The sequence below is a fragment of the Prunus mume genome, linkage group LG2, assembly GCF_029339155.1.
Source record: "Prunus mume cultivar Tortuosa linkage group LG2, ASM2933915v1, whole genome shotgun sequence".
In the NCBI taxonomy this organism is placed as follows: Eukaryota; Viridiplantae; Streptophyta; class Magnoliopsida; order Rosales; family Rosaceae; genus Prunus; species Prunus mume.
Window position 1 is genome coordinate 12,200,187 of NC_142699.1, and position 27,500 is coordinate 12,227,686.

At 36.9% G+C, this 27,500-nt stretch overlaps 2 protein-coding genes, 1 non-coding gene and 1 pseudogene across 4 annotated transcripts; all 4 read right to left on the reverse strand.

Annotated features, from left to right (window-relative positions):
• Positions 1-549: 549 nt before the first annotated feature.
• Positions 550-14,718, reverse strand: LOC148919645 (CHD3-type chromatin-remodeling factor PICKLE-like). Its single transcript, XM_089046560.1, is given in 33 exon segments — positions 550-1,184; positions 1,341-1,414; positions 1,515-1,644; positions 2,200-2,572; positions 3,230-3,342; positions 4,039-4,133; positions 4,232-4,293; positions 4,853-4,927; positions 5,152-5,257; positions 5,355-5,505; positions 5,992-6,189; positions 6,661-6,742; positions 6,836-6,872; positions 6,875-6,944; positions 8,107-8,229; positions 8,308-8,374; positions 8,486-8,537; positions 8,540-8,654; positions 8,767-8,905; positions 9,173-9,276; positions 9,356-9,498; positions 9,680-9,779; positions 9,870-9,920; positions 10,230-10,337; positions 10,416-10,628; positions 10,707-10,846; positions 10,935-11,027; positions 11,126-11,370; positions 11,714-11,875; positions 12,114-12,268; positions 12,372-12,509; positions 12,783-12,932; positions 14,605-14,718. Coding segments are annotated over 32 exon segments (4,314 nt in total). The 5' UTR covers positions 12,930-12,932; positions 14,605-14,718; the 3' UTR covers positions 550-731.
• A 1,764-nt stretch (positions 14,719-16,482) lies between these two features.
• TRNAF-GAA (transfer RNA phenylalanine (anticodon GAA)) lies at positions 16,483-16,555 on the reverse strand. Its single transcript has one exon. It is a non-coding gene; the product is annotated as a tRNA-Phe (tRNA).
• Positions 16,556-16,933: 378 nt separating this feature from the next.
• LOC148919646 (cytochrome b561, DM13 and DOMON domain-containing protein At5g54830-like) lies at positions 16,934-20,422 on the reverse strand. Its single transcript, XM_089047002.1, has one exon. The coding sequence runs from the start codon at positions 20,048-20,050 to the stop codon at positions 17,330-17,332; it is 2,721 nt and encodes a 906-aa protein (XP_088903128.1). The 5' UTR covers positions 20,051-20,422; the 3' UTR covers positions 16,934-17,329.
• Positions 20,423-21,772: 1,350 nt separating this feature from the next.
• On the reverse strand, positions 21,773-23,382 carry LOC103320751 (putative CCR4-associated factor 1 homolog 7 pseudogene; annotated as a pseudogene). Its single transcript, XR_016124283.1, has 2 exons — positions 23,215-23,382; positions 21,773-23,088 (listed from the first exon to the last, which is right to left on the reverse strand). The product of XR_016124283.1 is annotated as a putative CCR4-associated factor 1 homolog 7 pseudogene (transcript).
• Between the last annotated feature and the right edge of the window lie 4,118 nt (positions 23,383-27,500).

Below are 27,500 nucleotides of genomic sequence, written 5' to 3' on the forward strand. Positions count from 1 at the left end.
AGATATAGACGTAGGCCTTGACATTTTTATGTGTCAAATTGTTGGAACTACAGTTTTGATGTCGAAAGAAGTGAATAGGGCCGCCATTGATGTGATCGAAAGGCTGAATTTCTAAATTTCCTAATTTCCTGCAACTTGGTCGGAGATCAAAAGCTTCCCATGAGAAAAGACTTCCACGAAACAAGATATCACTATTTTACCATTCCCAATCAATAATGCCATAACGCCATGACAAACGTGACAACACTTTCATATAGTATAGCATTATTGATCGGGGATAGCAAAACAATGTTCTCCTTGTTGCAACTAAGTTTCTCTCCATTCACACATGGATATGCGGTGTACACATATCACCAACAAGTCTATCTCATGACAACCATAATTTATCCTTTTCTTATATTTATTTTTCAGATCCTAAGCAAGATCCAATTCCAATTTAACTGGAAGAAGTCAAGGAGTTATAATCTTGTACAATTCTGAAAAAGAAAAAGAGATTTTTTTAACACTATAGACAGTTGGGTCGGGCCAAAAGAACTAAAAGACTCATGATTGGGCCAGTCCAAGCAACTCCACAATTGAGCTTTTGCTTAAGGGGGGAAAGGTGAACTCTATTATATGATTAAGAAGGTCCGGCTATTTTTCAATTACTTTCTGCGGTATGTACATTTTCATCGCAACACAAACAAGGGTACAAAGAAAGTAAGCCTACCAGCCTAGTATCATCACTCCATTTAATCATCCAATACTATGACCTGCTCAGGTTTTTCTGCAATTCCCTCTCCCACACCATTTCCAGAGTTTCCGGCCAGATTTGTCTGGCCCAACTGAGGTGAACCCGAACCTGCAGGAGCTTGAACGTCACAATGTAGTTCTCTACTTTCCTCTTCCTCTTCTGGGTCAGGGTCTAACTCCGAGATTGTATGTTTGGGTTCTGCAGCCAAATCTGTCATGTCAACGTTCGCCACAGCAGCATGCTTCTTGTCACCTTGATCAGCTGATGATCCGGGAACTACAACATTGCTATTTGTCTTGGCTTGTGATTGCTTATTAGGATTGACTATGGGCTCTGCCAAATTAGAAGAATTTCGTTGCACGGTAGAGAGAATCCTGTTTATTTCTTCACAAATGGTTCCTAATTTGGTCTGAACTAATTCATGGGCATCTTCCTCCACAAGCTTGCACATCTAACAGCAAAATAGCGAGAGAAAAACATAAACGAATCCGTTACCAAATTTTAACAGCCATATTAAGAACAATATGAGAACATAAATTTTTGTTTTATACAAATACTACAATCCCCATAATGAAGCCAAGATGCTCAATTAACAAAAATGATATACCTCATTATAAAGGTGAGGCAACTTCAATCGATCTGGATCGTTGTCACAAACAGCTGCGAAAATTTCTTCAGAAGCTGCAATTAATCATCACCAAACTAATCAAGGACGGCAGAAGAAGTAGATTCTCGTTATTGCTCTGCCTAGCAGAGGTTCATGAAACAGAAACAGACTTACTGATCTTTACTATTCCAGGCAACTGATCAACCGTTTGTCCATCAATCTCCATAGGATGAGGGCTTGACATTCTTGTAACCTTGGGTTCACTGTCAGGCTCTTCACTCGGAACCTCATTTGAATTTTCACCCTGAGAAAATAATTAATGGGCGACAGACATTCATGAGACAAAACAAAATCAGGAATCGTCACCCAATTATGAGTAACTATGCATCTCAGATCACATTGCTACAATATTTTCCATGTAAAATCATGTCTACTTCCATCAATGAATAATACACATCTAAAGCCCAATCTCTAAATGATCAAGGTTAATAAGATAGTAAGGCACTTAAGACTGAGAATATAGTTTCTACCAACCTATCTCAGCTGTATGATAAAGTATTCAAACCCTAGCCACCTGATGGGTTCTCCAAAGAAAGGAGGTACACAGAAATATAACTGACCATCCTTAGGGAAAAAACAAATTGTCGAGCGCGCCCTTCTGGATTGAAGTCATCTATTGTATTTCATAAGCTTTAACTATATTCTTTTTGGACCTTACTTTACAAGTCTTAACCGTAATAATTATTGCACTAGGCATTAACATTTAATAAGGTAAGAATGGTTTAGGCTATTTTCATATAAGCTCCAACAGAAAACAAACTGGCGCAATATGCAGGTACCATGAGATATCATAACTTGCCTGTTCTTTCGCCAAATCTACATTGTTGCCTTTCTCCAAGAGAAGCACCCTTTTCTTGATAAATTCTACCTGTCTTCTCTGCATGTCTCTAAATTGATACAGCACAGACGAGTCTTGATATAACTGTGGTTGGTTTGCAGCATCACTGGTTCCCTGGGCAACATTAGCTCCTATATCACTCCCGGTACCATTTTCACTAGCATGGTTGCTAGGTCCTTCTGCATTAGCTGTTCTCGCACCATTTTGTGCTTGACTATTAGCTTGTCCGGGGACAGGTAGGTTTATAAAGGGAAGATTCAACTCTTGACAGATAACTTCTTGAAGCCTCAGGTCTTTGTCATCAACAATAGCTTGCCATCTTCCATATCCATGCCTTAACCAAATAAGCAGTAAGTGAAAAGTTAACATAAAGGATCATTCTGCATGTACTATCACACTTAAAAAAAAGCTCCGAATAATGTGTCCCACGACCAATAAAATAATCAGAAGAACGTCCTAAGCCAATTTATAGGTAACCTACAAACAAACGCAAATTGGTCTAAACTAGCATATGTAGGAACATGGTACAGAAATCTTTCCACTGAGGACTGCTCAACTTAAGCCAATCCACAACCATTCAATTTGGACTCAGTTTCAGCATAAATGACACTGCCCTTCAACTTCTAGATGTAGAGGAAGAGGTAGGAGACACCCCAAAAGAACAGCAGCCCTATTTTGATATTTCTAGAGTGACATATTCCTGGTCAAGTTGTATATAAACCCTTCTGCCCATGTTAAGAAGTGTTTCCCCAAATTAGTGCAAGCACACTTTAATTAATTATCAACAACTGTACTGCTAACACAGACAATCCATGTATATGCACGTGTGTTAGTGCAAACCTAGTCAAATCGTTAACATCAACCTATACGATATAACATGTAATGTTCCGTATCAGGCAGACAAGCAAAGAATAATTATTAACAGCAGATGCATAGTAGAAATTACATAAAAGCACAGAACAATTGCAAATATCAAGCAGTAAATTCATACTTTAGTACTGCACGCAACAATGTTAAATCATGTTCCTCTTTCCAAAATTTTCCACCCTTCAATCCAGGGTAGAGCAACAGGATGTCCTCTGAAAAAAGCGGAGCGCCTGGATTCTTTGATGCCAATCCACCTATCATTGCACCCAAAAACAAGAAGGAAAATTTCAAATCAGAGGAAAGGATGAGGTTGTTACCTTGAGTTGTGCAGGGATGCAATATTTATACATCAAATGAGAAGTCACATCATGTATTCACATAAAAACCTTCTATTTAACTAGATAGATTTTCTGAAATCACTAGTTCTCAATTGCATATATTCACTTCATCCATCTTATTGCAAATCTGCACGCATCCTGTCCTGTAGCTTTCCCTAACTCTTCATAATTTTTCTATGATCATACTTTTTATTACAAAATTTGTACTTAACCGGTGATGCTTTCTTACCAACATTGTCATGTTATGTTGCCAGACATCTAGCATGTTAAAGACTGTCCATCATTGTCATTGCTCAATCAGACCATATTGCCTTATCAACAATCTAAACAATAGTAGGCAACATAACATGCCAGATTGCACAGTTTAGCATACTTATCAATTTTAATTATAAATATGATAAAATTAATGAAATCTAAACCTCCCTACACTTGAGGAGATCCAGACAATTGCATCATCTAATCCACATTACTTGCTTGGTTAGGATGTATCCAAATACCAACCATTTTTCGCTTAAATTACTTAGTTTCCAAAAGAGGCAATAAGAATAAAAGAAATCTATAAAACATATAGTGTAACAATAAGAATAAATAGAACTTGTAATTACAAGCTTACCCTTTGCTGCATCTGCATCAGAACAGCAATCCTACAAAGCACATCTCCTATTCTAAGCCCTTCTTTAGGAACACCATCTACAACCACGGTCAGGAACATAAGCATATTAAGACTAGAAAGGAGCATAGAACATAAAGGGCAGATGAGAATGACATGAGTGATAATGACTTATCACCTGAAAAGGTTGGGGAGTCAGTCATCTCTTCAGCTATGTGAGCCAAGAATAGTCTACCATAACTGAACAAAAAAAATATAGAATATAAATAAAAAATATGTAGGAGAAAAAAAAAGTAATTTATAAAAGGGATGTGCTGATAAATCGATTTTTATATAATGTGTTTTTTGTTCATGAGTAACATGCATAAACATATATATTAGTATATTATTTACTATGCAACACGTTCCTAATATAACATTTTACAGTTTCTGATTACATTAAATCTATGGATTTTATTGATGATTACTTCTAGCACAGGGTGCAGATAATGACTTTTTGCATGAGGCAATACACAGTACAATACACACAACTACTCAAGCAAGCATAGACTGATCAATGCATCTGAGTGATGACAATTTTCCTAAGTTATAAAGGCAAAAAATTCTCAAAGAGCCTTGTCAGTGTTGCTGAGAGGATGCAATATTTTTTAAAAATTGCTACAATCGCATGGATGACATATCCAATCTGTCTTAGCATTTATCCCTATGTCACACCATATTTCATTACTGTGATTCATCATTTTAAATCTACTACGAATGCCCTAATTAACAAGAACAAAAGAAATGTGCATCTCATTACTTTTCTATTTCTTCAAATGTCTTCTGCTTCATGCGAGGTGTAAACTCTTTCCAGTCATATTCCCCAACCCCAAACCTGCACATTCCAAAGATTTTTGTCACCAATGCGAAAAAAACAAAACCCACTCAGACACATATGCGTAAGACAATTTGAAACATAGACACATACTCAGAAAGGCATAATCCGCAACCCCAAACATGTAATCATTTCCAGACATTCTTGTCAGAATAAAGTTATACACAATACAAGAAAAAGAAGAAAAAAAAATTTATATATATATACAATTTTTAAAAGAAGACCTCATCAAAATTTGTACAAATGCGGCTCTCTGACTTTGATTGAAACCCAAAACTTTGAATGATCTTCCTTCTCCTTCCATCAAGGGAGGGGGCTCTGCACTATCCACTGCAAAAATCATTTCAAAGTGGCAATATGATAAGCAAGAGATACCCATTGGTTGTGATCAACATATTGATATAGTACCATGACATAGAAAACATACCACGACTTCTCTTTTTGTTAGGCTTCCTCCCAGAAAGAGTTCCTGATGATGATGTTTCACCCTCCATTATGTCAGCTTCATAGTTATCATCCTCACCATCAGAACTTACATCTTCCAAACCAGCAAGGTCGTCGTCTTCAACAGATACCATCTGAAAATTTTCCAAAAGCTCAAGTTGATCCCCCTTCCATATATAAGGACTTGGATGTCTAGTGGCATTTTTTTATACAATAGATGTCTAATAACATGCTTTAACATAATGAAGAATTTTGATATAACACTAAAGATATTTAATTTTTTTTATAGAAAAATACATCCACAGATCAGTAAAGATTTTCAAGAAGAACATGGCCGCAAGCACACACAACCATACCCCGATCTGGACGCCGTGACGTCTCCGCGTCATTCCGGCTAAACCTGTGAGAGAGAGAGAGAGAGGGAGAGAGGATGGGAGGAGAGAAACTAATTGAAAGAACATGTCATACTCTTGTATGACTATGCAAAAGCATGGTGGGGTTTCTGGGGTTTCTTTGTTGTTTGTCTCTGATGGTAAAATGGGAAGTTCTGCAAGAGAAAATTGTTGCACAGAACAATAGGGTACATAGAGAATTACGCTAGTGCAACTATAATGCAATACCTGCTTACGGCTTCTCTTTCCTTTGCCCAAAGCATTGAACTCTTCAACTTTATGCACTTCATATTTGTCTCTTAATAACTCTTCCCAGTAATTTGTTCTTTCGGAACTGTTCACGGTAGGTCTACTGTCCACGGCAGCCTTTTGTGGTTCCTCCTCTGCTACGGCCTCTGCTTCATCAATATATTCAAAATTTGCTACCTATAACACATGTGCAAGTTTAGTTACTTAAAAGGATACCCCATAAATCAGAATAGAGAAGAACCAGATAAGACAGTTGTAGATCATACAGAAGAATACTGCCTAGTGTCTACAGGAGAAGTTCATATTTTGTGTTGCCCTATTTCAAACTAAGGGATTAAGTATCAGAAATGCAGGGTCGCATGATGAAATCAGATGGAAAGAAAATCCCAAACTAAACCTACAATTTCTGCATTCAGGCTTATACAATTTCTGCATTTCCAACATAGTCCAATCCTATGAGCTACGACCCACGTGTTGTCAACAGAGCTAAGGCCCAGGGGCATCTATGAAAATTATGTTATAACTACCAAACAACAATATCAAGTATGCTGCTATGGCAATTGAGGCCTTATGCAAATCACCACCAGCATGAAATGCATATCAAATATGACATGAAGGACATTTACTATTTATATTGTAAAATATAACCTTGAAGGCCTTTAAAAATCCATCTTCATCTTCATCGTCCAACATAGCCTCATCATCCCCAGCTTGTTCACGATCAAGTAATCTATCAACAAAGAAACAGAAGAAACAAAATTTTTTAGCACATATATGTAAATGCTGTCAATCAAGTGAAACAGAGCAGGCTATAGAAATTTACCTATCTATTGCAGCATCATCATAATGAATTTGACGGATTTTCCTGCTTCATCATTTTCATCAACAAATAACTCCTTCGATCCATACCTTATGATGTCATCCAACTCTTCCTAACATGAATTTAAAATGATTTAAAACTATGATTAGATTTTCAGGGGAACATAATACTTTACTCCTCTTACTGCAGTTCTGTTATCTGACCATACATTCAACTTCTATTAAAGTAACTGCTAAGAAAAAACTTTGATATTGCAGCACCTTAGGTAAAGTGACAAATATATCAGAGTTCAATGAATTGACCAAATGCAACAAATATAAGCTTCTCTTTTTCCCTATCAAATAAATCTGGCCTCGTTTCTTTTGGGTTAAATAACATTTTGGTCCTTGTGTTTTATCCTGTAACAATACCGGTCCCTTCTGCCTAATTTGACGTTAATATGCTCTGATGTGAGTCTCTGCATGTGCCACGTGCACATTATTGCCCAAATTATACAGAAAGGGCCAAAATAGTTAACATATTACAACATGGACCAAATTAGCCAAATCGAAGAAACAGGGACTAAAAAGGTATTTAACCCTTTTTTTGTCCAAAGAGGAAAATACATCATATTGACCCTATTTGGTAATGGGTCTAACCTTCCACGTGATGAATCTAAGAACCATTGCACATGCAATGTATCTTAACTTCCTACATTCTAAACCACAAAGCATGTCTTCCATATTGATTAACCAGCATTCAAAATTGCAAAAGCATGCCTAAAAATGCAGTCATCCATAGTTAAAGAACCCACTCAATTCATTAGCAACTTTTAATTCAACCTCTTTCCCACTAAAACCCAGGACACGAGTTTTCTGTTGAGTAATGACCATAGATCTAAACTTTTACTTTTTCAGTATCAAAGTTGTTTGAGTTCAAATATACTTGAGCTTTTTCAGTTTCAAAATTTTCATTTGGGCATACATCTCAAAATTATTGGCCTATAACTTCAAATTGGAATTTAGTTCTTTTTCAATTGAAAACCCAATAGGTTTACCTTCCAAAAGCTTCGGAATAGCCCAAAAACTAAACACTTTCTTTCCTTTCCATACAGAAAAATATATAAATTAATCATGACCTAAACTTCGGTATTCTGCCACTAGGTAGCAATGACCTAAACAAGGGAATTGCTGCCATTCTTCCTGAATAGCCTGGATTCTACCATTGAGAGTCACTTTGAAAGTACAGCTTCAATAAAGGTTGCTGAAATAACGCATCCTAAGATATTTGCATACCTGGTTGATGTTTTGAGCCTTTAACCTTCCAACAACCAAATGCTCTAATACCATTTTCTTCTTAGTCATTTCCATCATCCGTTCTTCAATACTTCCTCGAGTTACTAGCCTATAAATCATTACCTGGAACGCCAAAACCACTATGCATTTTAAGAACTATAACCAATAACAAATAGATATCATTAAAGAATTAATTTCAACCTTGTTAGTTTGCCCAAGTCGATGAGCTCTAGCCATAGCTTGTAGATCAGCATGAGGATTCCAATCACTGCAGACCAAAGCATATTCTTGAACACAGTTCCATGATACTACCTTTTTTTAATGATTACATGAAGGTAAACTAAGAAGACATATAAGCAGTAAACCCAAAATACTTCACCTGTCATAAATGATCACTGTGTCAGCAGTTGCAAGGTTTATTCCTAAGCCCCAGCTCTAGTAGAAAGCAGAAAACAAAACCTGGAAGAATTTTTGGCATTAAATCGATCTATTCTTATTTGTCTCTCAGCTCCACCAACTTTTCCATCAATCCGTTCATACTGCCATTTCTGACCACAAAATAAAATGACAAATTTAAAATATAAATAAACTATTTCAACTCCAAATTATATGCCAAAATAAAGAATGTTGAGAAATATCGAAACATCTACACATCTATACTTTGAAAGTACAATAGTCTTCTAGCAAATCCAGCATGTGCTGAAATTGTGAATATATGAGAACTCTATGCCCTTGCTCCTTAAGTTTCACCATCATTTTGTCCAACAATTGCAATTTCCCAGAAGATTCCAATAGCTGTCTGTCAAACAGTAAAAGAAAAGTGGAAGCAGGTATCTCAGGAACTCAATGAACAATACCTCAAGATGCCTATAGCTTATTTAAAAGAATAATGTTCTCTAGATCAAGAAAATGCAGACTATTTTCAACACAACCATAAGACTGAAATAATTTATCGCAACTTTACTTAAACGCATGAAAACAGATCACCAGCTGTATGGAGGAAACCGGTGCCTCTGATAGACAGCATAAATGATGCTAACAGGATTTAACAAAGAAAAAAGATTACTTGTAAGATTCATTTGAATCTTCTATGTCTGGTTCAACTCCCTCTAACATATAAGGATGACAACAAAGCTTGCGCAATTCCATGACCACGTTGATAAGAGATATCTGGTATGCAACCACAATATTTTGTCAAGGTAGAACAAAATGAAAAATACTTCAACTTCACAGAGCAAAACAATCTTACCTGTGCACCACCTCGATGAGTTAATATCTGATAGTTACGTGTCAGAATCGCTTTGTAGTACTCTTTCTGTTTGCTACTTAAATCAACACGTAATATAAGTTCCTTTTTAGGAGGTAGTTCCTTCATGACATCTTTTTTCACTCCTGCAGCCATTACCAATTTGCACACATTTCACCAAATGCTATTAACAAAATCTCAAAATTAATTAAAGTACAATTCTATTCCTGGAAAGAGTTTAAATATATAACTCTCAGCAACATTCTCTTTTTCAAAAATAAAAATAAAAAAAGAAGAAGAAGAAGAAGAAGAGTTTAGGATTTATACTTCTAAGAAGATGAGGAGCCAACATTCTGTGAAGCCGTGAAATCTGCTCCTCTTGATTGATATCCTTAAACTCTTCCTGGAATTCCTCTAGACTTCCGAACTGCAAGTAAAACTCATCAAATTAAAAAAATAAAGAGATTTTTTTCCCATCTAGCTAGATTCAATTCCTTAAAATCGATGTTATACTAACCTTCCCAGCATCAAGAAAGTGCATAAGCATAAAGAGCTCGTCCAGATTGTTCTGAAATTTTATCATATGTGAGATCACAAGTTTGAAATAGATAACTTCGATGCATGCAACAAATTTATTTAGGCCAGCACAATGAGAACTAACAAACAAAAATCAATCTGACTATTATTTGTGATACCCAAAGACCCCTAACGAAGAAGAGGATACAAAACCAAGAAAACACCGGACAGGAACTGTAAAACATTGACTAAAATGGGTCAAATTGTTTTTTTTTAAAAGGAGGATACTTTTTAGAAAGTATTTAAAAAGGGAAAACTAAGCAAAAACATATCTATAACACAAGACAATCTCATAACAAACCTGAAGAGGAGTTCCAGTCAGAAGCACGCGATGACTAGTGCAATACTGCTGTAATGATGAAAATAACTTTGAATCCTTATTTTTGAGACGATGACCTTCATCAACAATCTGCGTATAGAGGTCAGCATTAGGCAAAAATCAAATATTGACGAGTAACAATGCACACATGGAGCCACAGAATGTTACCATACACTCCCACTTTATCGGTTTTAGTGATGTTGACTCTAAGTTGATCATTTCATATGATGTCAGGAGGACATCAAATTTGATCCTTTCTTGCTTACTTTCACTAACAATTTGACCAGATTTCTTTCTCTTAATCTTCTTGTGATTTTTGGGAAAGTAAAATTCATATTCCCGTATGACAGCACGGGCTTGGGCAGAGCCAACATACATAACCTGAACCAAGTGAACTTCAATTCAGAACCACACTTGGATAGTGATTATAAACAAGACAGATATTTAATTGGTACATACAACATTCATTTGAGGTGCCCATGTTGCAAATTCACGTTCCCAATTTCTCAATGTTGAAAGTGGAGCCACCACTAGATGTGGACCGACTTTCTCTTCAAAAAGAGATGCTAAAAAAGCAATACTCTGTATAGTTTTTCCTACAATCAAATAAAACCCAAACCGGTGGTAAAGTCCAGCTATCATGACAAAAAGGAAATAAACTTCTAGGATAAACAAAGACTTACCGAGGTCCCATTTCATCTGCAAGTATCACGTGAGTTTGTTTGGACCAGGAGAAACGTAAGAAGTTCAACCCTTCAAGCTGATATGGATGGAGTGAGCCTTTAGTTGCACCAAAAAGCAGATGATCAAATTAACTACCATAGGAAAAGACAAGCATACCAGACTGCAGAAAGAACATAGAAGAGAAAATAATGTACCTCCAGAAAGAAATTCAGGACTATGTTCATACTGTTGAAACTCTTTCTGCTTCTTTTTTGATTCCATAGCATCTCTAAGAATGCTCTTCTGCTTACTAGACAACATTTTACTTTTCCTAGACTGAATTCTGTTGAATCTCTCTATTTCCGGCTGAAATGCAGATATGTCTGACTCTGATTCCCAATAGCATTCATCATATGATAGTTCTTTCCACTTCACTAGATATTCTTTCTCGTCATCTCCCCTGCAGCATCCAACAAGTAGCATTACATCAACAACTTAAATTCCAGGACAGCATTCAATTTGCTTCAAAGCAGAACGATATATGTTATTACAGGGGAGGAGAAGTATGACCACAGACTCATCAGAAACTCAATGGGAAACATTATCTGAAGCTTGCTGTTTTCTTTTTAATCAGTAATCTTATACTTCACATAGCATGCTTGAGGTCTTCCCTTAAACCCTTCCCAAATTAATTCAAATTTCAGATAAACTGAAGATTACAAACGATACCTCAAGTAAACACAATCAAAATACAAATTATTTGGAACTCAATAATGACAAAAGATGTTTGAAATGGGTAAAACCTGCAGGCCAGAATTCGATCAACGGTTGTCCATTCAGGTCGAATGGCGACAAAATCATCCTCAGAGTTATTACTTGATTCCATTTGACGATGGAAATTGTTCACTTTAGTTTTCAGACGTGGATGAGCTTTGAAAGCTTTCACGAACTCCTTCTCTGGAACCCTGAAGGAAAATACATGTAATAGAGTAAACAGAAACTCTCAAATTGACAAAAGATCAGAGAAAATTTAAGTAAAACGAGCTACCAAAAGAGGAAATACAATTTCCCAAATTAAGTATTAGGGCAGGTTTCCAGAGTCAAAGAACTTTATTGTAATCTGTTATTCTAGATAAGAGTTCAAACAAACATTGACCAAATTAAATAAACAATAAAAGCTGAAACCATTAACCAAGACATTACCATGTGCAATGCAAATAAGAGAGTCCCTTCCACTTCACAAGATATTGTTTTACAAAAATTTGCTTCGAGCCCAGCTTTGAGGCATCACTATCACCAGCTACAGTAGGGCGCATTTCACAGTCCAAGATCTTATCAATATCATTTAATGGGCTTACCTGCAAACAAAGAAAATTTATTTAATTCTCAGCTATCACCAAAAGCACATGATCTGTAATCAGTTTAATTGAAACAAAACTGAATTTAGAAAAGAAACCATACACATTCAGGGCATCTCCAGTTGCCAGGGAGAGGAGATCTCGGTGGCGGAAGTAAACACTTAGAATGGTAAGCATAACTGCATGTTTCACAGCACAAAAGATTCCCAGTTTCGCCACAGGCTTGACATGAATTCTCTTTCTATTGACCCCCAAAAAAGAAAAATATAAGCAAAGTCCTTGTCATAAATTTTCTACATAGAAAGGAAACATGAAAACACAGCAGTTTTGAAAGAGTGATAACAATCACCCACAAAAGGACAAAATAACAATAATTACTTGAAATTTTGAATAGAAAATATAAAACATATTAAGTAATATTTTCTTTCAAATATCGAAACTAAATATAACTTCCATCACACTAAAGGTTAAAAAATACAAGAGAATAAATAATAATAAAAAGTAGAAAACAAACCGCATCGCTCCTAACAATCTTTTCAAACTTTTCCTCAGCTGTCCCAGGTTTTCTAGTTACAAAATCGGCCTCATCATCTGATTCATCAATGTTGTAAACTGGCCTTCGGTCTGACCTAACGCGAAGCCTCTCAACCAAGCTACTCATATTCTGCAAGCAGGGAGTGGGGAGATATATTGAATCAGAAGCAGGTGATATTATTGTAAACCCTAAACCCTAAACTCAATTTATGTGACAGTATAAAGTATCGGAAAAAATTTATATAAGTACCACCAAATGATCAACCGTATTTAGCAAGGTGCTATTATCTTTAACCAAAATGGAAAAATATCAATTGTGATGAACTAAACAGATCAATGATTAACCAGAAAATTGAATACGAGTCCTAAACGGTAAGGGAAGAAAAATCCTAGTAATCCTACAATAAAGAAATTACTTCAACCCACCTATCTACAATAAAGCGAGGTTCTCTTGGAAAAAGTAATTTGATTATTCAATGCAATGCCATAAATGGTGAAAGAAATAAAGTGTAAATGCATAAGTGCATACATAGCTACATTGTACAGAAGTACATACAGGTACAGTTATACAAACGACTACAAACTTACATGCATGCACAAGCACGTCCGCATACATAGAACATCATAATCAACTAATCAAGAACGAGCGATCCATATGTGCTGGGAACAAACTCATAAAAATTCCTCGTTTATAACAACTGTGTCATTTTTCTTATAAGAACCAACATAAATAACCATGTTGCATTACGTATAATCACACAATTAGCAACACCTCAGTTCTCAAATTGCTTACCCTCGAATAAAGAAACCCATGCAATAAATAAACTTAACAGCTTAAACTTCAAGTGACCAACCCCACATTGAACACACCAAACAACAGCACAGCATAAAAAGTGGTACTCAAAGGCCAGTATCAAAATGACCCACATGAGAATTCCCATCGAGAAAGCAATATAATGAAAAAACAAAACAACTGTTTGTCAAAAACAGCAAAACAACCCTACGAGAGTGAAATTCACAAACCATTCAATGGTTTATTGGACATAAAATTTAGAATTCCCAACCATTTATTGGTTGGGACTTGATGGACTGACGTGAGTTAGAAAAATATATACTGAAAAAGTACAACCCCGCTTGTCAAAACAGAAAAACAACACTACAACACCGAAATTCACAAACCAGGGTTTCCTAGACAGAAATTTTGAATTCCCCCACCATTTCTTGGCTAGGAGGACTTAGTGGAGTGATATGTGTTAGATAAAAATACAGTGAAAAAAACACATCACCCGTTTGTCAAAACAGCAAAACAACACTACATACAGGACCGAAATTCACAAACCATTTGAAGGGTTTCCTAGACAGAAAATTTTGAATTCCCCTCCATTTCTTGGCTAGGAGGGCTTTGGGGAGTTATGTGTGTTAGATAAGAATACAGTGAAAAAAACACAATACCCGTTTGTCAAAACGGCAAAACAACCCTACAGGACCGAAATTCACAAACCATTTGAAGGGTTTCCTAGACAGAAAATTTTGAATTCCCCTCCATTACTTGGCTAGGAGGGCTTAGTGGAGTTAAGTGTGTTATATAAAAATACAGTGAAGAAAAAAAAACACAATACCCGTTTGGCAAAACAGCAAAACAACCCTACATGACTGAAATTCACAAACACCATTTGAAGGGTTTCTTGGACACAAAATTCAGAATTGACCCACCATTTTTTTGTTAGGACTTAGTGAAGTGATGTGAGTTTGATAAAAATATGTAAGCCAAGCCACAATGTTAAGGAAAGAGAAGGAGTTACCGAAGCTCAACGGATCTGGGGGACCAAGTATTTCGAAAGTGTGCCTGAAGCCCCCTGAACCCAAACGCCCGAGTTTGGAGCAGGTTAGAGAAATTAACAAAATTAAAATAAAATGAAAAGAAATAAGAAAGGCGATGTAGAGAGGGAGAGAGAAGAGGGCTCTGATATTCTTACCCCCGACACTAGAGCATTTTTAGCGTGAAAACACTGTTTGCCTGAGGGCTTTATAAAGCTTTAATCGTGGTTTGCATGGGAATATTAAGGTTGATCAGGGACCTTAAGGTCTTTTTATGTTATATAATTATAATAGCATGGTCTTTTTACAAGGTAGGTGTTGGACATTTACCTTGGTTTTGGGGGTTAAAGTGTAATTTGGTAAAAGTACAAGGGTACGGATGATTATGCCTTTGTGGTCTTGGTACATGCATCTTCAAGAACTCTGGATGCATCTTGTAATAATTGCATAATTTTGTGGAAAGGATTTTATAAATATACCTAGGTTTTTTTTCTTGAAAGATATAGCTTAGGTTTTTATCTTATCTTATGACCCTTACAGTTGAAGTTCTTAATTTAGAAAGAGAGCATCTCGTTAAGATATGAATTTTTGTTGTAGTTAGTACATAATTTGTAAAATGTCGATCATTGAATGTAAAAATAATTTCATACTATAATGATCGGCTATTCATAATACAACGTTGCATACTTATTTATTATACAACATTGTTTATTTTTGTCTTCTTTTTAACGGCTAGTTAAAAGGATATTATCCAGAACAACGATTGCTACGTTACACTTTCCAAACACACGTGTTGTTACTTACCTCACGTGCAAAAATAGTTAAAATTATAATATGTCATGATTCATTTAAAACGTATCTCACTGTTATCAATGACACAACGCATTAAAGACATAAATTTTTGTCATCAATTACAAAAGCTTGTTGCTTCATTTGCGAGTTTAAATACAAATTGTGGATGCAAAGCATCATTTTCAACAACTCTCAAAGATATATGCGCAAGTGTGATTGGTGAGCAATTGAACATTGTAGTGAAGAAGATGGAGATGGAGATGGGCATTTTCCTCACTACCCAAAGTAAAAAACATGAACATGCCCTAGGGACAAATATAAATTACTTTTAACATTCGGGAGCACTTTACAAATACCCTAAAACTGTGAGCTTTTAAAAAAGAAAAATGAAAACTTATTTCATATAAAATTGTGCGTCATGTTTGAGGGGGGTGTGTGTGTGTTAATGCTGGCATGGAATGGAAGGAAAGAAAGAAAGAAAGAAGGCAAGCTCATCAATTCGTATGGATTCCTTTTTTTGTTCTTGTGCGTTTTGACAAGTGGACTTCAGGCAGTGCATGCACACACACACACACACATCAGATGCGAACGTTATGAACTTTCTTAATATTGTTTGAATCCTAATCTGGAATATATCAAACGGCCAGCGATAAAAGAATCTGACATTTATTTACGTTTCGGCAATGACCAACCGAAATATCGCATTTGCAACAAACTCAAACTGGTTTGTTTTTGTTCTAAAGGAAAAATTTTTTTTTTTAAAAAAAAAAAAAACTCTCCCCAAAATAAATACTGAGAAGAGAAAGCACCCAAATGAGGTTTGAACTCAAGTTGACTTTTGAAGTTGTGCTTCAAAACAAAACATGTAAATGCTCATATTTTTTTGGTAATTTCCAACTGCATGCACAGCGAAAAATTAATTTCCAAACGAAACAAAAATACATGTACTTGTAATTACAAAAATCCCAAACTATTAACTTACAAAGCCCATACAAAAATATCGGGCCAGAGTAGGATAAAAAAGCCCATGTCAGAATAAGTGGAAAACTGCAAAATGAAAAATAAAAAATTGCGGTGAGCGTGGATCGAACACGCGACCTTCAGATCTTCAGTCTGACGCTCTCCCAACTGAGCTATCCCCGCAATTGTGAACACAATTACTTGAAAATACTATTTATACATCGTAAAAGTTAAGTTTTAGTTGTTTTCTCCATTACTTTAAACTCTGTTAAGAAAAACTAATTATATATTGATTTGAAATAAACAACTCCTCTCTTTTGTAGCAGAATCTAAGTTCAGCAAATCAAAATATAAACATCAAGGCGTAAAAGAAGAATTTTCTATTGGCTTTGTTATTTTTTATGAGCCTCAAAAACACACAACTTCGCATTCATCAAATGCAACATCTAACCAGCCAGGAGGGCTTTTTTGCTTGTCCATGATAGACTCAAAAGCAAGACAAAAAACCAAAAACATAGCCAAAGAGAAACAGTAAACATCTGATGCAGATTGCAAGTATGGTGAGTGCAAATCACTTCCATTTTTCCATTAGAAACTCTAAGGCATGAGAATTACTTTCACATATCTGAATTCTAAACTACAAGTCCTAGGGTACTGTGCTACGCCGTAACCCGACTCTTCGGTTGTTTGATAAAAAGGCAACAGATAAAATGATAATACTGTGTAAAAAGATGTATCAAGTATACAAAGTGCATGGCATGGGGTGAATAGTCTTCAAGATGAATGGTTGGAGCCGAGGGTGGTGATCGCCGACTAAACCTCCATCACAAAGCAAAAAGGCCGTTGAAGCAACTAAGCACGCAAAACAGGCCTTCTATTCCCCATATATGTGAGAAAACTCTCAAAATTGGTGACATGTAGAAATTCATATCAAAGAATAACTATCTATCTACCTATCTATCTGTTCAGATTCAGAGGCTCTAATTGAACTTCCATTCTTCCTGAAGTTTGTGATTCTTTCTCTGCATGCACTCCGTTCGGGCTCAACAGATCAACAGAGTCATCTTCCTCCAGGTTCCCCAGCACCCAATTGCTTCTTCCAAAACTTCTATCCCTCCTTTGTTGTTTTTCACGGTATTCCAGATACATAACTATCAATGCACCAATCAAGAACCAAATTATTAAAGCCCAATTAAGTCCATGAACATTTTCGCCGTCATATCTATCTCCTAAATGCTTCATTCCACTGAACAGTGCTGCAATGCCTACAACAAAGGCACACCTTCCACCGATCACATGAAAGTACTCCCAAAGAATCCTTTTAGAGGAAACCTCCTCTCCATGAGCTGGTCTCTTAGGCCTTAGGAATGCATTCACTGGTTGTATACAAGCCAAAAATATCGCAGTAATCCCAAACTTAACATGCAATGAGCTGACATAGAAACCTCGAAGTTCAGCAACAGCAAAAAGAAGGGCAAGTAGGATGATTACCAAACCTGAGTACTGCAAATAAACATGAATCTTGTACCACCCATCACCCTTAACATGTTTTAAGTATCTAGCCGCCAGTATTCCACCAGGAAGCAACATACCCCAAGCGAGAAACATCATAAATCCATGTACAGCTAATACCGGCTGTAAATCCTGCTCCGCCTCTGCAGAACCACGCATAAGAAGTACCCTAATAGGCCTACTGCTCGTAACAAAATGCATATTTTGTTCACTTAGATGCTCATCTGTCCATGTAGAACCCATTGCCCAAATAACTTTAAGAGGAGTAGTGCGATCAATTATGTTTCTACACTCCGGTCTATCACTCTTACCACATGATGGATTCAAGGGGCGGGTGAACTCGAATGTAATGATGCCATTTTCCGACCTGCACCTCACATAAGTCAAATTCTCAAATGTTGGATGCACACTTGAGGCATCCTTTCCATCAATCCAATAAGTGTTTACCCGCCCTTTGCCAATGTTATCAATCCAACCCACATAAGCATAGCTGTTTACCATTCCCCTGCCAAATCCTATTGCCAAAAAACCGCTCTTCTTCTCACCACGAACTGCAATAGATATTGACTTTTCTGACAATGTCCAAAATAACGTAACTTGCTGATCATCCAAAATAACACTGTTATTATACATATCAGGCAGACCCCCATCAACCACCTGCACTCTATAACCCATTTTCTGCTCATAAAGAGATTGATAATACACTTGGTCTGGAGTATTCCTATCTGGTTGCCAAACCAATTCCATGGGACTGGCTTGAACTCCTTGAGCTTTAGGCCCTCCTGCATAAATAGTCTCGGTCACATTCCTCAGGGTAGCATTCCCACCAAGCGGGTCTGAAGTAATGTAGAGCGCAACATTGTGCCCTGCTTGTATAGAAAACTTGACAGGCACCCCTCGTTCCACTCTCAACATCGGAGCCTCTTTCTTGTTAATGTACAAAACCTTTGAAGGGTTTGGAGGGTTTGGATAATGCAATGCCGGGCCAGAAGTAACCACAAGTGGGGCATTGGCATCGGCGATGATGAGTTGTTGGTCCTCCTTGTCTTCTGCATCCAGAGGACCCAAACAGTCATTCACATGCTCAGAAACATTCAGCACCAAATGTCCAAAAACCACAAGCCTTGGCCCCCCATGGTTTTGAGGAAGATAGTGAGGCTGAAGAAGATCCGGAGGCCTTATTGGCCCCAACGCCCAAATCACCGTCATTTTCTCTGTATGGTTCACCGGCAAATCGTACTTCTTGTCGTCTGATATCAACGGCCTCTGGTACCTAATGAACGACACGGCGTCCCTCCTCTGCCCATAAACCAATTTGGTATTGTTAACCTCGCTATTCTGGCCGGGCCCTTCGTATCTCGTATCCGGGCAAACCCCTTTCACCTCACCATCCTTGTACAAAGTACACTCGCTGTACTTTGTGATGTAAAAATCATTCACAAACGGCAGGCCGTCCTCTTTAAACCCGGTGACGGCGACATCGGCTCCGAGCATGAGCTCCGAAGTCGAGTTCGGGCTGGACCACCCGAAAGCCATGTAATTCATAGTCCCGGTGGCGGCCTCCAACCCAATATCAATTATATTCTCATCAGAATTCAATGTCCATCTAACCCTATAGTTCTTCGACAATACCTTACAGTTCTCCAACATAGTCGGCTCGGTGTGGACCCGACCCGTCCCGTTCCCCGAACCGGTTGCGCTCGACGGCGACGGTGAAGGAGCCGGGTCGGACGACCCGCTTCTGAAATCGCCGAGAATCACGTGTCCGAAGTCGGAGGCGGTGGGGCGGTCCCACACGGCGAGGACCTGGATCCGATCCCAGGTGACATTGTCCCTCAAACGTACAGTAAAGCTCGCGCTTTTGTAGGTCTCGTTGAGTTTCTGATCGGAGACTACGAAGCCGGCGCTGAGGTTGGTGAAATCGGGAGCGGCGGCGCCCCACCAGTGGACGTCGGAGCCGGGGAGCATGTCGAAATCGGAGACTTTGAAGGAGCAATCGTCGATTATCTTAATTGAGCCTCGGAGCTGGTGCTGTACCATTTTGAATTCGGACTCGGAGTTGACGAGAGGGCTGGTCTTGGGGCAATTGGAACCCGGATCGGCATTGCAGAATGTGAGGAAGAAGAGGCTGAAGAGAAACCCTAGGATATTGGGTTTGCGAGGCATGAGGGGTGCGAGATCCGGATCCGATCGGATCTATTTTGTGTGTGGGTTTGGATCCGAATCACTGGTTCTATTCGTAATATGAATTCAGAGATTAAAAAGGGATAGAGAGAGGGCGGAGGAGGGAGATGATAAAATCACCTGGTGGTGGTCGGAGAAAGCGGATGTGAGGCTCGCCGTCGATGAGCTGTGCCCTTCCTTTCTGTTGGGTGAAAAGAGTAAAGAGAGAGGAAAATGGGGTGACTCGGTCGGCAGGAGCAGAAGACCGAGAGAGCTCGACGTGCGTGAGCTTTTCATAAAGTGGTTTGCCACGTTCTTTTTTGATTCAATTTCAAGGAACAACTTTTTTTCTTTTTTTCTCTTTTTGGATCCGAAACATAATAGTGTGCCAGGTGTTTTCTATTTCTTTATAAAAATTTGTTTTTACGTATTTATGGTTGTTGTTTCGTTCTTATTTAAATAAGAAAGGAATTTGTAATACTAAATTAATCCATGAAAGAATATAGTTTGACAATGGAAAGAAGGGTACGGACATTGTAACACTAAATTGCTTTTGGGTCGCAGATGCTTCGTCGGGGTAAAAAGGAAAAATAAAAAAAACCTCGGAAATGCCAAAATATCCAGAGATTTTCGCAGGATGTTACGGTGGAAGCTAGCCAATCAGCAAGGGAGACGCTTCCTCATGGTTACTAAACTAAAAGTGCTTTTTTTGTTTTTGTTTTATGTTTATGCAATCGGCGGAAGCAGTCTTGATTTGTTTATGCAACACAGAAAGATAGATACAACTGCAGCCTGCAGACCAGAAAATAAAAATAAAACAAGACATAATAATATCGGATCAAATTCTACAGTGCAACTCAAGGATTGAGTTCTGCTGATTCCAAAAGCTTGAGAGCCAGAATGTTACAGACGACTCATATAATCTAGAACACTATGCAAACTCAGATAACTAGAACATCTGAAAAATAAAATTTTATGCGGTCACTCTTTTTTTACACTTGGGATTCTTGTTTAAGAATGATGACGAACTGCATTGTCATACTGTATGCTCCCCAATTGACGATGACAATAACAGAACAGTCTTACAGCTGATTCCTATAGAAGAGTGATAGTGTAGCTGCTGCTTCTGCAAGCTTTCCCCCATTCCCGCCCACTGTCACTACTCTGTCCAAACTTCATAAAATTGGTGATTCCTTCAACAAAATCATGGAAATAGGTTTGTGACAAATGGAATTACAAAGTTACAAGTAGCATAAGACACTAACACTGAACAAAGTTCCATTCATTAAAGGAAATGACATGATAAAAGCAATCTTGAGCAGATGAAAGGAAAAATCTCCAGCTACAGTATTATTGTGCGTAAGATAAACATCACTAAGACAAGGACTCTCTTTCTTTTCCAAGGCATCTCTCATTCAGATTCACAAACAGACTACCTGTGGCTGTAAACTAAGTCCAGCAGCTATATGTGAACACCTCTGCACCCAAAAGATACATAAATAGCTAAATACAAAACCGCTGATGATTGATCAAAGAATAAGTAGCACATCTATATATGGTATCCAATAAGCAATCAAATAACTGTTAACTTCTATAAAGTTCAAAAATGATAGTGATAGAACAAGAATGCATCGATCTGCGGCTGCCAAGAACGAAGCAAATGATGATGCTGATGAGAATGGAGCAATAGAACACTAAAGTCAAATTAGTGAGGAACAAAACGCATTGAAAGAAAACGTCATGAACTTTTATTGAAACACTAACTGCAATAATATACAAGAAACTCGGAGCTACATAACCGGTTAAGGTTTCTGTTACAAGCAAGCAAAGAGGAAAAAGTTAAAACTAAAACAACAATTCTTTTGCGAAAGTGTACAGAGAAAACTACCATGTCTCACACTCAAATAGTCTACAAATATCCATCAATCTTTTGACAATTATTTTCTTTCAATTAGTACTCTGTCCATTCTCAACACCGAGACCATACAATACACCAGCATATTTCTCAGCTGTGCCACCGAAAAAGGTATCCCTTAATTTCCTAAACGTACAAGCTGTAAGCAAACTGTCTGAGCCTGCTTGATGGCACACACCAACTCTTTCCACTTCCAACAATTCTGCAAGCTTGTTCAACCCACCATGAAGGCTATTGCAGAACTTCATCAAATGCTTGATATCATACACCACTGGGAAGAAGGCCTTGATCAATTCAAAGAAACCCGCTTGGGAGTCGGGCAAACTCACACCAGTCAATAGCTTAAGCAAGTATCCAAAGTCATATCCACTATGAAAAGTAACCCAATGCACTTCAGCATTCAATACAACCCCTGAAGACACCAAGAGCTCACCAAACCGCTTCACATCAATTCCCTTCTCATTGTTCTTCTTAAAATCAATCCCACATTGCCGCAGCAACTCAATCGAATCGCTAGCAAAGATGTCTTCGCTTACATTGAACTCACGGAAATTGAATTGCCAAATGTATTGGTTCTGGGTATCAAGATCGGGAAGTTTACCATTCTTGTCAGAGAAAGTGAGACCCAATTGAATCAATTTCAACATATCGACATTGTCCTTCAGGGTCTGGTAGTTATAATCATTGATGTTCTTGAAGGCCCCCACCGGGCGAAGAACCACGCCGGGGAACTCGGTGTCCATAGCAACATAATTATACTTCTCAACAATCTCACGAATTATAGCAAACTCTTCATCAAGATTATCACTCCACACTTCTCGGATTTGAATCGAATCCCCTTTCGGTAAAATCGACATTTCCAATATATCAAATCAAGCAACAGGACGATAAATACTATTAAACCCAGATCTGTAAACAGAGCTTAAAGAGTTCAAGAACTCCCAAAAGAGAAAACCCCAACTTGGTTCAGTCCAAAACGACGGCGTTTTAACGCTTCAACCAGATCTAGACCAAACCCAACAGGTTTACAATAAAGGATTAACAAGCAGTCAAGAACCTCAGAACCTGAACTGGATCTTACGGATTGAGCACCAAAACGACAGCGACTTTGTGATTCCACTGAGATCTGAAACGAAAGCGATAAGAAAACCATAAATTAGCGACGAACAACAGCACTTAGCTATGGTACAAGGCAGAACCTTGTAAAGCAAAGCGATTGGAGAAGAAACTCGGAGTAAGTTAAAGATCTGACCTTTGATTTGTGGAATTCAGGCCTGAGATTAACAGATCTGGGACTTGAAAACAGTGATTTGGTCTTCTGCGGATAAAACTTCTAGGTCAACGGACCCAGAGATAAAGAGAGAGAGAAGGGACTGGAGAAGAACGTGGTTTGAGACCTTTACTAGGGTGGGTTCTTAACGACTGAGAGGACGCAGCCGAAAGGAGAAAGTGATCCTCCAAGGAACGGATGAAGGCCACGAAACGCCGCCGTTTTGTTCCCCAAATGCACAAAACGACCACGTTTCGTCTCCCCGTGCTTTGTTCAGGATCAATAATTTGCCTTTTGTCAAATACTGATGAGGGATAAGATTAAGCCGTAATCTGATAAATTTTTATGAAAAATATCCCAGAAATCAAAAGTTATCTCAACTCTCTCACGTGGGTTTAATGAAATTATGAAATCATGTCATAAATTAGTGCAAAATATTCATGCTGTTTAGGTTGAATTAATGCAAAATATTGTTTTTAAAATGTGATAAATTTTAACTTTTCTGCATGTTTATTGGCTTATAAACATTCTAATATGTAAATAACTTTTATGCATGTTTAAGCGGTAAAGAGCAGCAGATATGAATTTAGTTAAATTAATTACGGAGTATTTACTTTTCATCCTGCACCCGAGTTTGAATCCTCCTTAATCTTTTCAACCCAATGTCTAGTGTTTGAATTCTCCACTTCTATATTATTTGTACAAAAGAGTCGTACTTGATAGGCCAGGCCACCGGCCACCTAGGCTGCAGTCAACACCTAGAAGCCATCAGCCCAAATAATTTGGACCGCCCATTTTTCGACAGCGAAATGACTCAAAACTAAACTAACTATTTGGGCTTTGCCAAAGTGTCCAAAATTGGACTGTGTGACGGACTGTATGACAAAAGCAGAGAGACACGCACCGCGTTGCGCATGTCCTACTCGTCTATCCTATTCCTGTCCTATCATTTGATTAACATTTTGGATGGCCCCAGGGGTCAGGTCTTTTTTTAATTATATATTTATTTCATTTTGGAAATTAAGAGGTCCAGCTCGATCATGTAGAACACACCACTTGTAACTTTTTTGTCTTACCACTTTTTTTAATTAATTCAATTTTTATCTAATATTAGTAATAATTTTGTTTTGTTTTATCTAATATTAGTAATAATTTTTTTTAAAATTGTTTTATTCAATTCTATTTTTAAATTTCACATGTTTAAAAAATTCAATTCTATGTTATTATCCACCGAACCACTTAAAATCACTTAGGGCATGTTTACGTATTAATAATGAAGAAAATAAGGAATCAGAGAACTACTGAATCAGTATGGGAAGAATCATTCACATAAAGCTGTTTACTAAACATATAGAATTAGCAAATGAATTAGATTGATTCTCATTGTTATTGTTTACTAATTTGCATGAATCAAAATTCAAATTAATTTTAGAATTATGGTAAAGTGGTAAGGGTATTTTTAGAAGTTATTAAGGGAAAACAGGAATGAGAATCGTATCGATTACTCCCCCTAGTTGATCTGATACCTAGTTACGAGGGAATGTGATTACAGATTTTGAGGTGGGGCCCACTTATTTTTTCATTCCTGATTGCAAGTAAACGCAGGAGAAGTCAGTAATGGAAATCATTCCATTTTCCTTCCATACTCATTACTGATACATAAACATGCCCTTAAAGTGATTATATAAATAAGTAATTATCCACATAAGTGATTATTGGCCTATCTAAAATCATTTCCAAACAAGCCCTTAATCACTTTTAATCATATCATTTTATTTTTATTGTATGAATTACCACTTTCTTTCCTTGAACCCTTTTGATTCCGTTGCTTTTGTCTTTTTCTTTTTGGATCATTGCTTATAAAATTTCCAAGAATCTTTTGTTTACTTGTAATTAACTGAATTATGCTCATACAAATTTTACAATTATTTGGTAACAGAGATGATTTGGTAGTAAACTTGTTCATTATATTGTAAATAATTTAACATTTGACCTATTTTAATCCTAACATCACCCTACATCACCGGCTCATATAGCATTTTTCACATAATTTAGGGGCCCTTTATTTACCATGAATTGGAGAATTTAGGAATCGGAAAGTAATGAATAGGTATTAGAAGAATCATTTCAATTAAGCTGTTTATTAATAACCATATGAAATCAACACATAAAGAAATGAAAGGGCAAATTCCATATTATTTTTGCTTTATCATTCAAGTTGAATGATTTCGAAATGATGGTAATTTAATCATACAACTAAGGGATATTATAAGTATTAATAAGGGAATTCGAAATGATCTTTTGCAACTATCAATTGATTTGGCTGCAAAAATATATGTTCTTTGTCCAAGTTTTAATTGATGGTCGATCGAAAACTAGTTTTATTTATATATTTTTTTTTGGTAAAAATTGAAAAAACATGTCATCTAACAAGTTACAAAGCTAAAACCTGAAATTAATTTATCATTATGTATGTGATAATAGTTAGGCAAAAGTAACCAAAATTGTTACTTCTGACTCACCACCAAGCTCATCTCATTTGAAATTTCAGGTTTTAGGTTTTTGAGTGCTGGAGGGCGACGGGGGCAGTAAAGTATATTCTCTCTTTTTTATGGCATGCATGTATGTTAATAATTAACACTCCCTCATGAGGAACAAATATATAAGCAAAATAAAGTTATATACATGTTTGTTTTTATGTTAATGTCACTTGGTTACATACATGCATGCCATAAAAAAGAAGAAAACTCTTCCCTTTCTCTCTCTCATGCATGCCATAAAATTGGAAATAATATAATTGCATAATTGTTATGTTTACACAAACTAATCAAATGTTGTGAATCATAAGTAACATTTGAGTGCTCACACACCTTGTGGTGGATCCAAAATTCCAGGTCATAGGGTGACAATGTAAAAGTGTTAAAAAAAAAAAAAAGGCTAAACTATTGCATTTTTAGGATAAATGAGTAATTTCCTATCCAATTATTTTAAAAAATATAAAATTAATAATAAATTTATAAAACACACACTAATACTCAACCATCAACCCCAACCTACCCTAGAAACCCTTCGTTTATACACTTTTTTTTTGTTGAAGATTTTTTTTTAAATTTTTAGAACCCCTTTATAGATAAATTCATCACTAAAATTATAAGTTTTGTTAATATTCACTGCCTAGGATAGATTCAATTTTTCAGATTTCCATTTCAACCTTTTTTTTGTTGGAGAGAATTCAAGGCAAAGACAACAGATAAATAATAAAATCCAACAAAAAATACATAATTTAAACCAAATGAAAAATAGCATACCAACCTGTTTGTTCATTTTCAAGTGAAGCATTGTTTGTTTAAAAAAAAATATTTATTCAAAGATCCTACTCTTAGGCTTTGAGAAAGCTCTTCTTCTTTTTCTTTCTCTATATTTTTAATTTCCAGATAAAAATCTCAAAAAACACATCATAAGACTACAAATGTAACATTCAACATCGACCAACGGAGAAGGGGTAATGTGCCTTATATGTACATGCTCATCTTTATCTAGTACGAGATATTTTGGGAGCTCACTAGCTTCGGAGTCATGAGAACTACTAGGATTGGTGACCTACTAGGAAATTACTCGTGAGTTCATAGAAACAAAACCGTGAGGACAGGGGGCCTAAAGCGGACAATATCGTGCTACGGCGGAGCCGATCTGAGATGTGACAAGAAACAATAATAATAAATGAACTAAAAATTAAAGCAATAATTTAACTAATGAACAAGGATGAAGGGACAATAAAATCTAGATTTTGAGCAAATTTTTCTTCAATTGAAGCAAAGAACAACTTGTTTGTGTGCTATATATCAATAACAATATCAATCAATTATATTCAAATAACAATCAGTATCAATACATTATTCTAATCCATAAAAAAACACTACATATATCAATTTCATTAAAAATATGAATTCTTCCACTCACTTGAAACTTGAAATGATGGGAGGCAAGGCAAGCAAGCAACTCAAGGGTAGTCGGCCGCAACGGCAGCAGTAGAGTGGTGGTGGTGTGTGTGAGAATGTGGGGTTCGAGTTGGTTTAATTCATGGAGGAGTGAAACTGCGAAACAAATTTGGGATTTAGGGATTTGCGTGTTGACTCTAGTAGAGATAGGTAGGAGGGATTTTGGGTTTTTTATTATTATTTAAGCCTGGCTCAAAACGAAGTTGTTTTGATGCTAGGTCATTAAACAACTTTAAAACCTCTTGAACCAAAATGACATCGTTTTGGTTA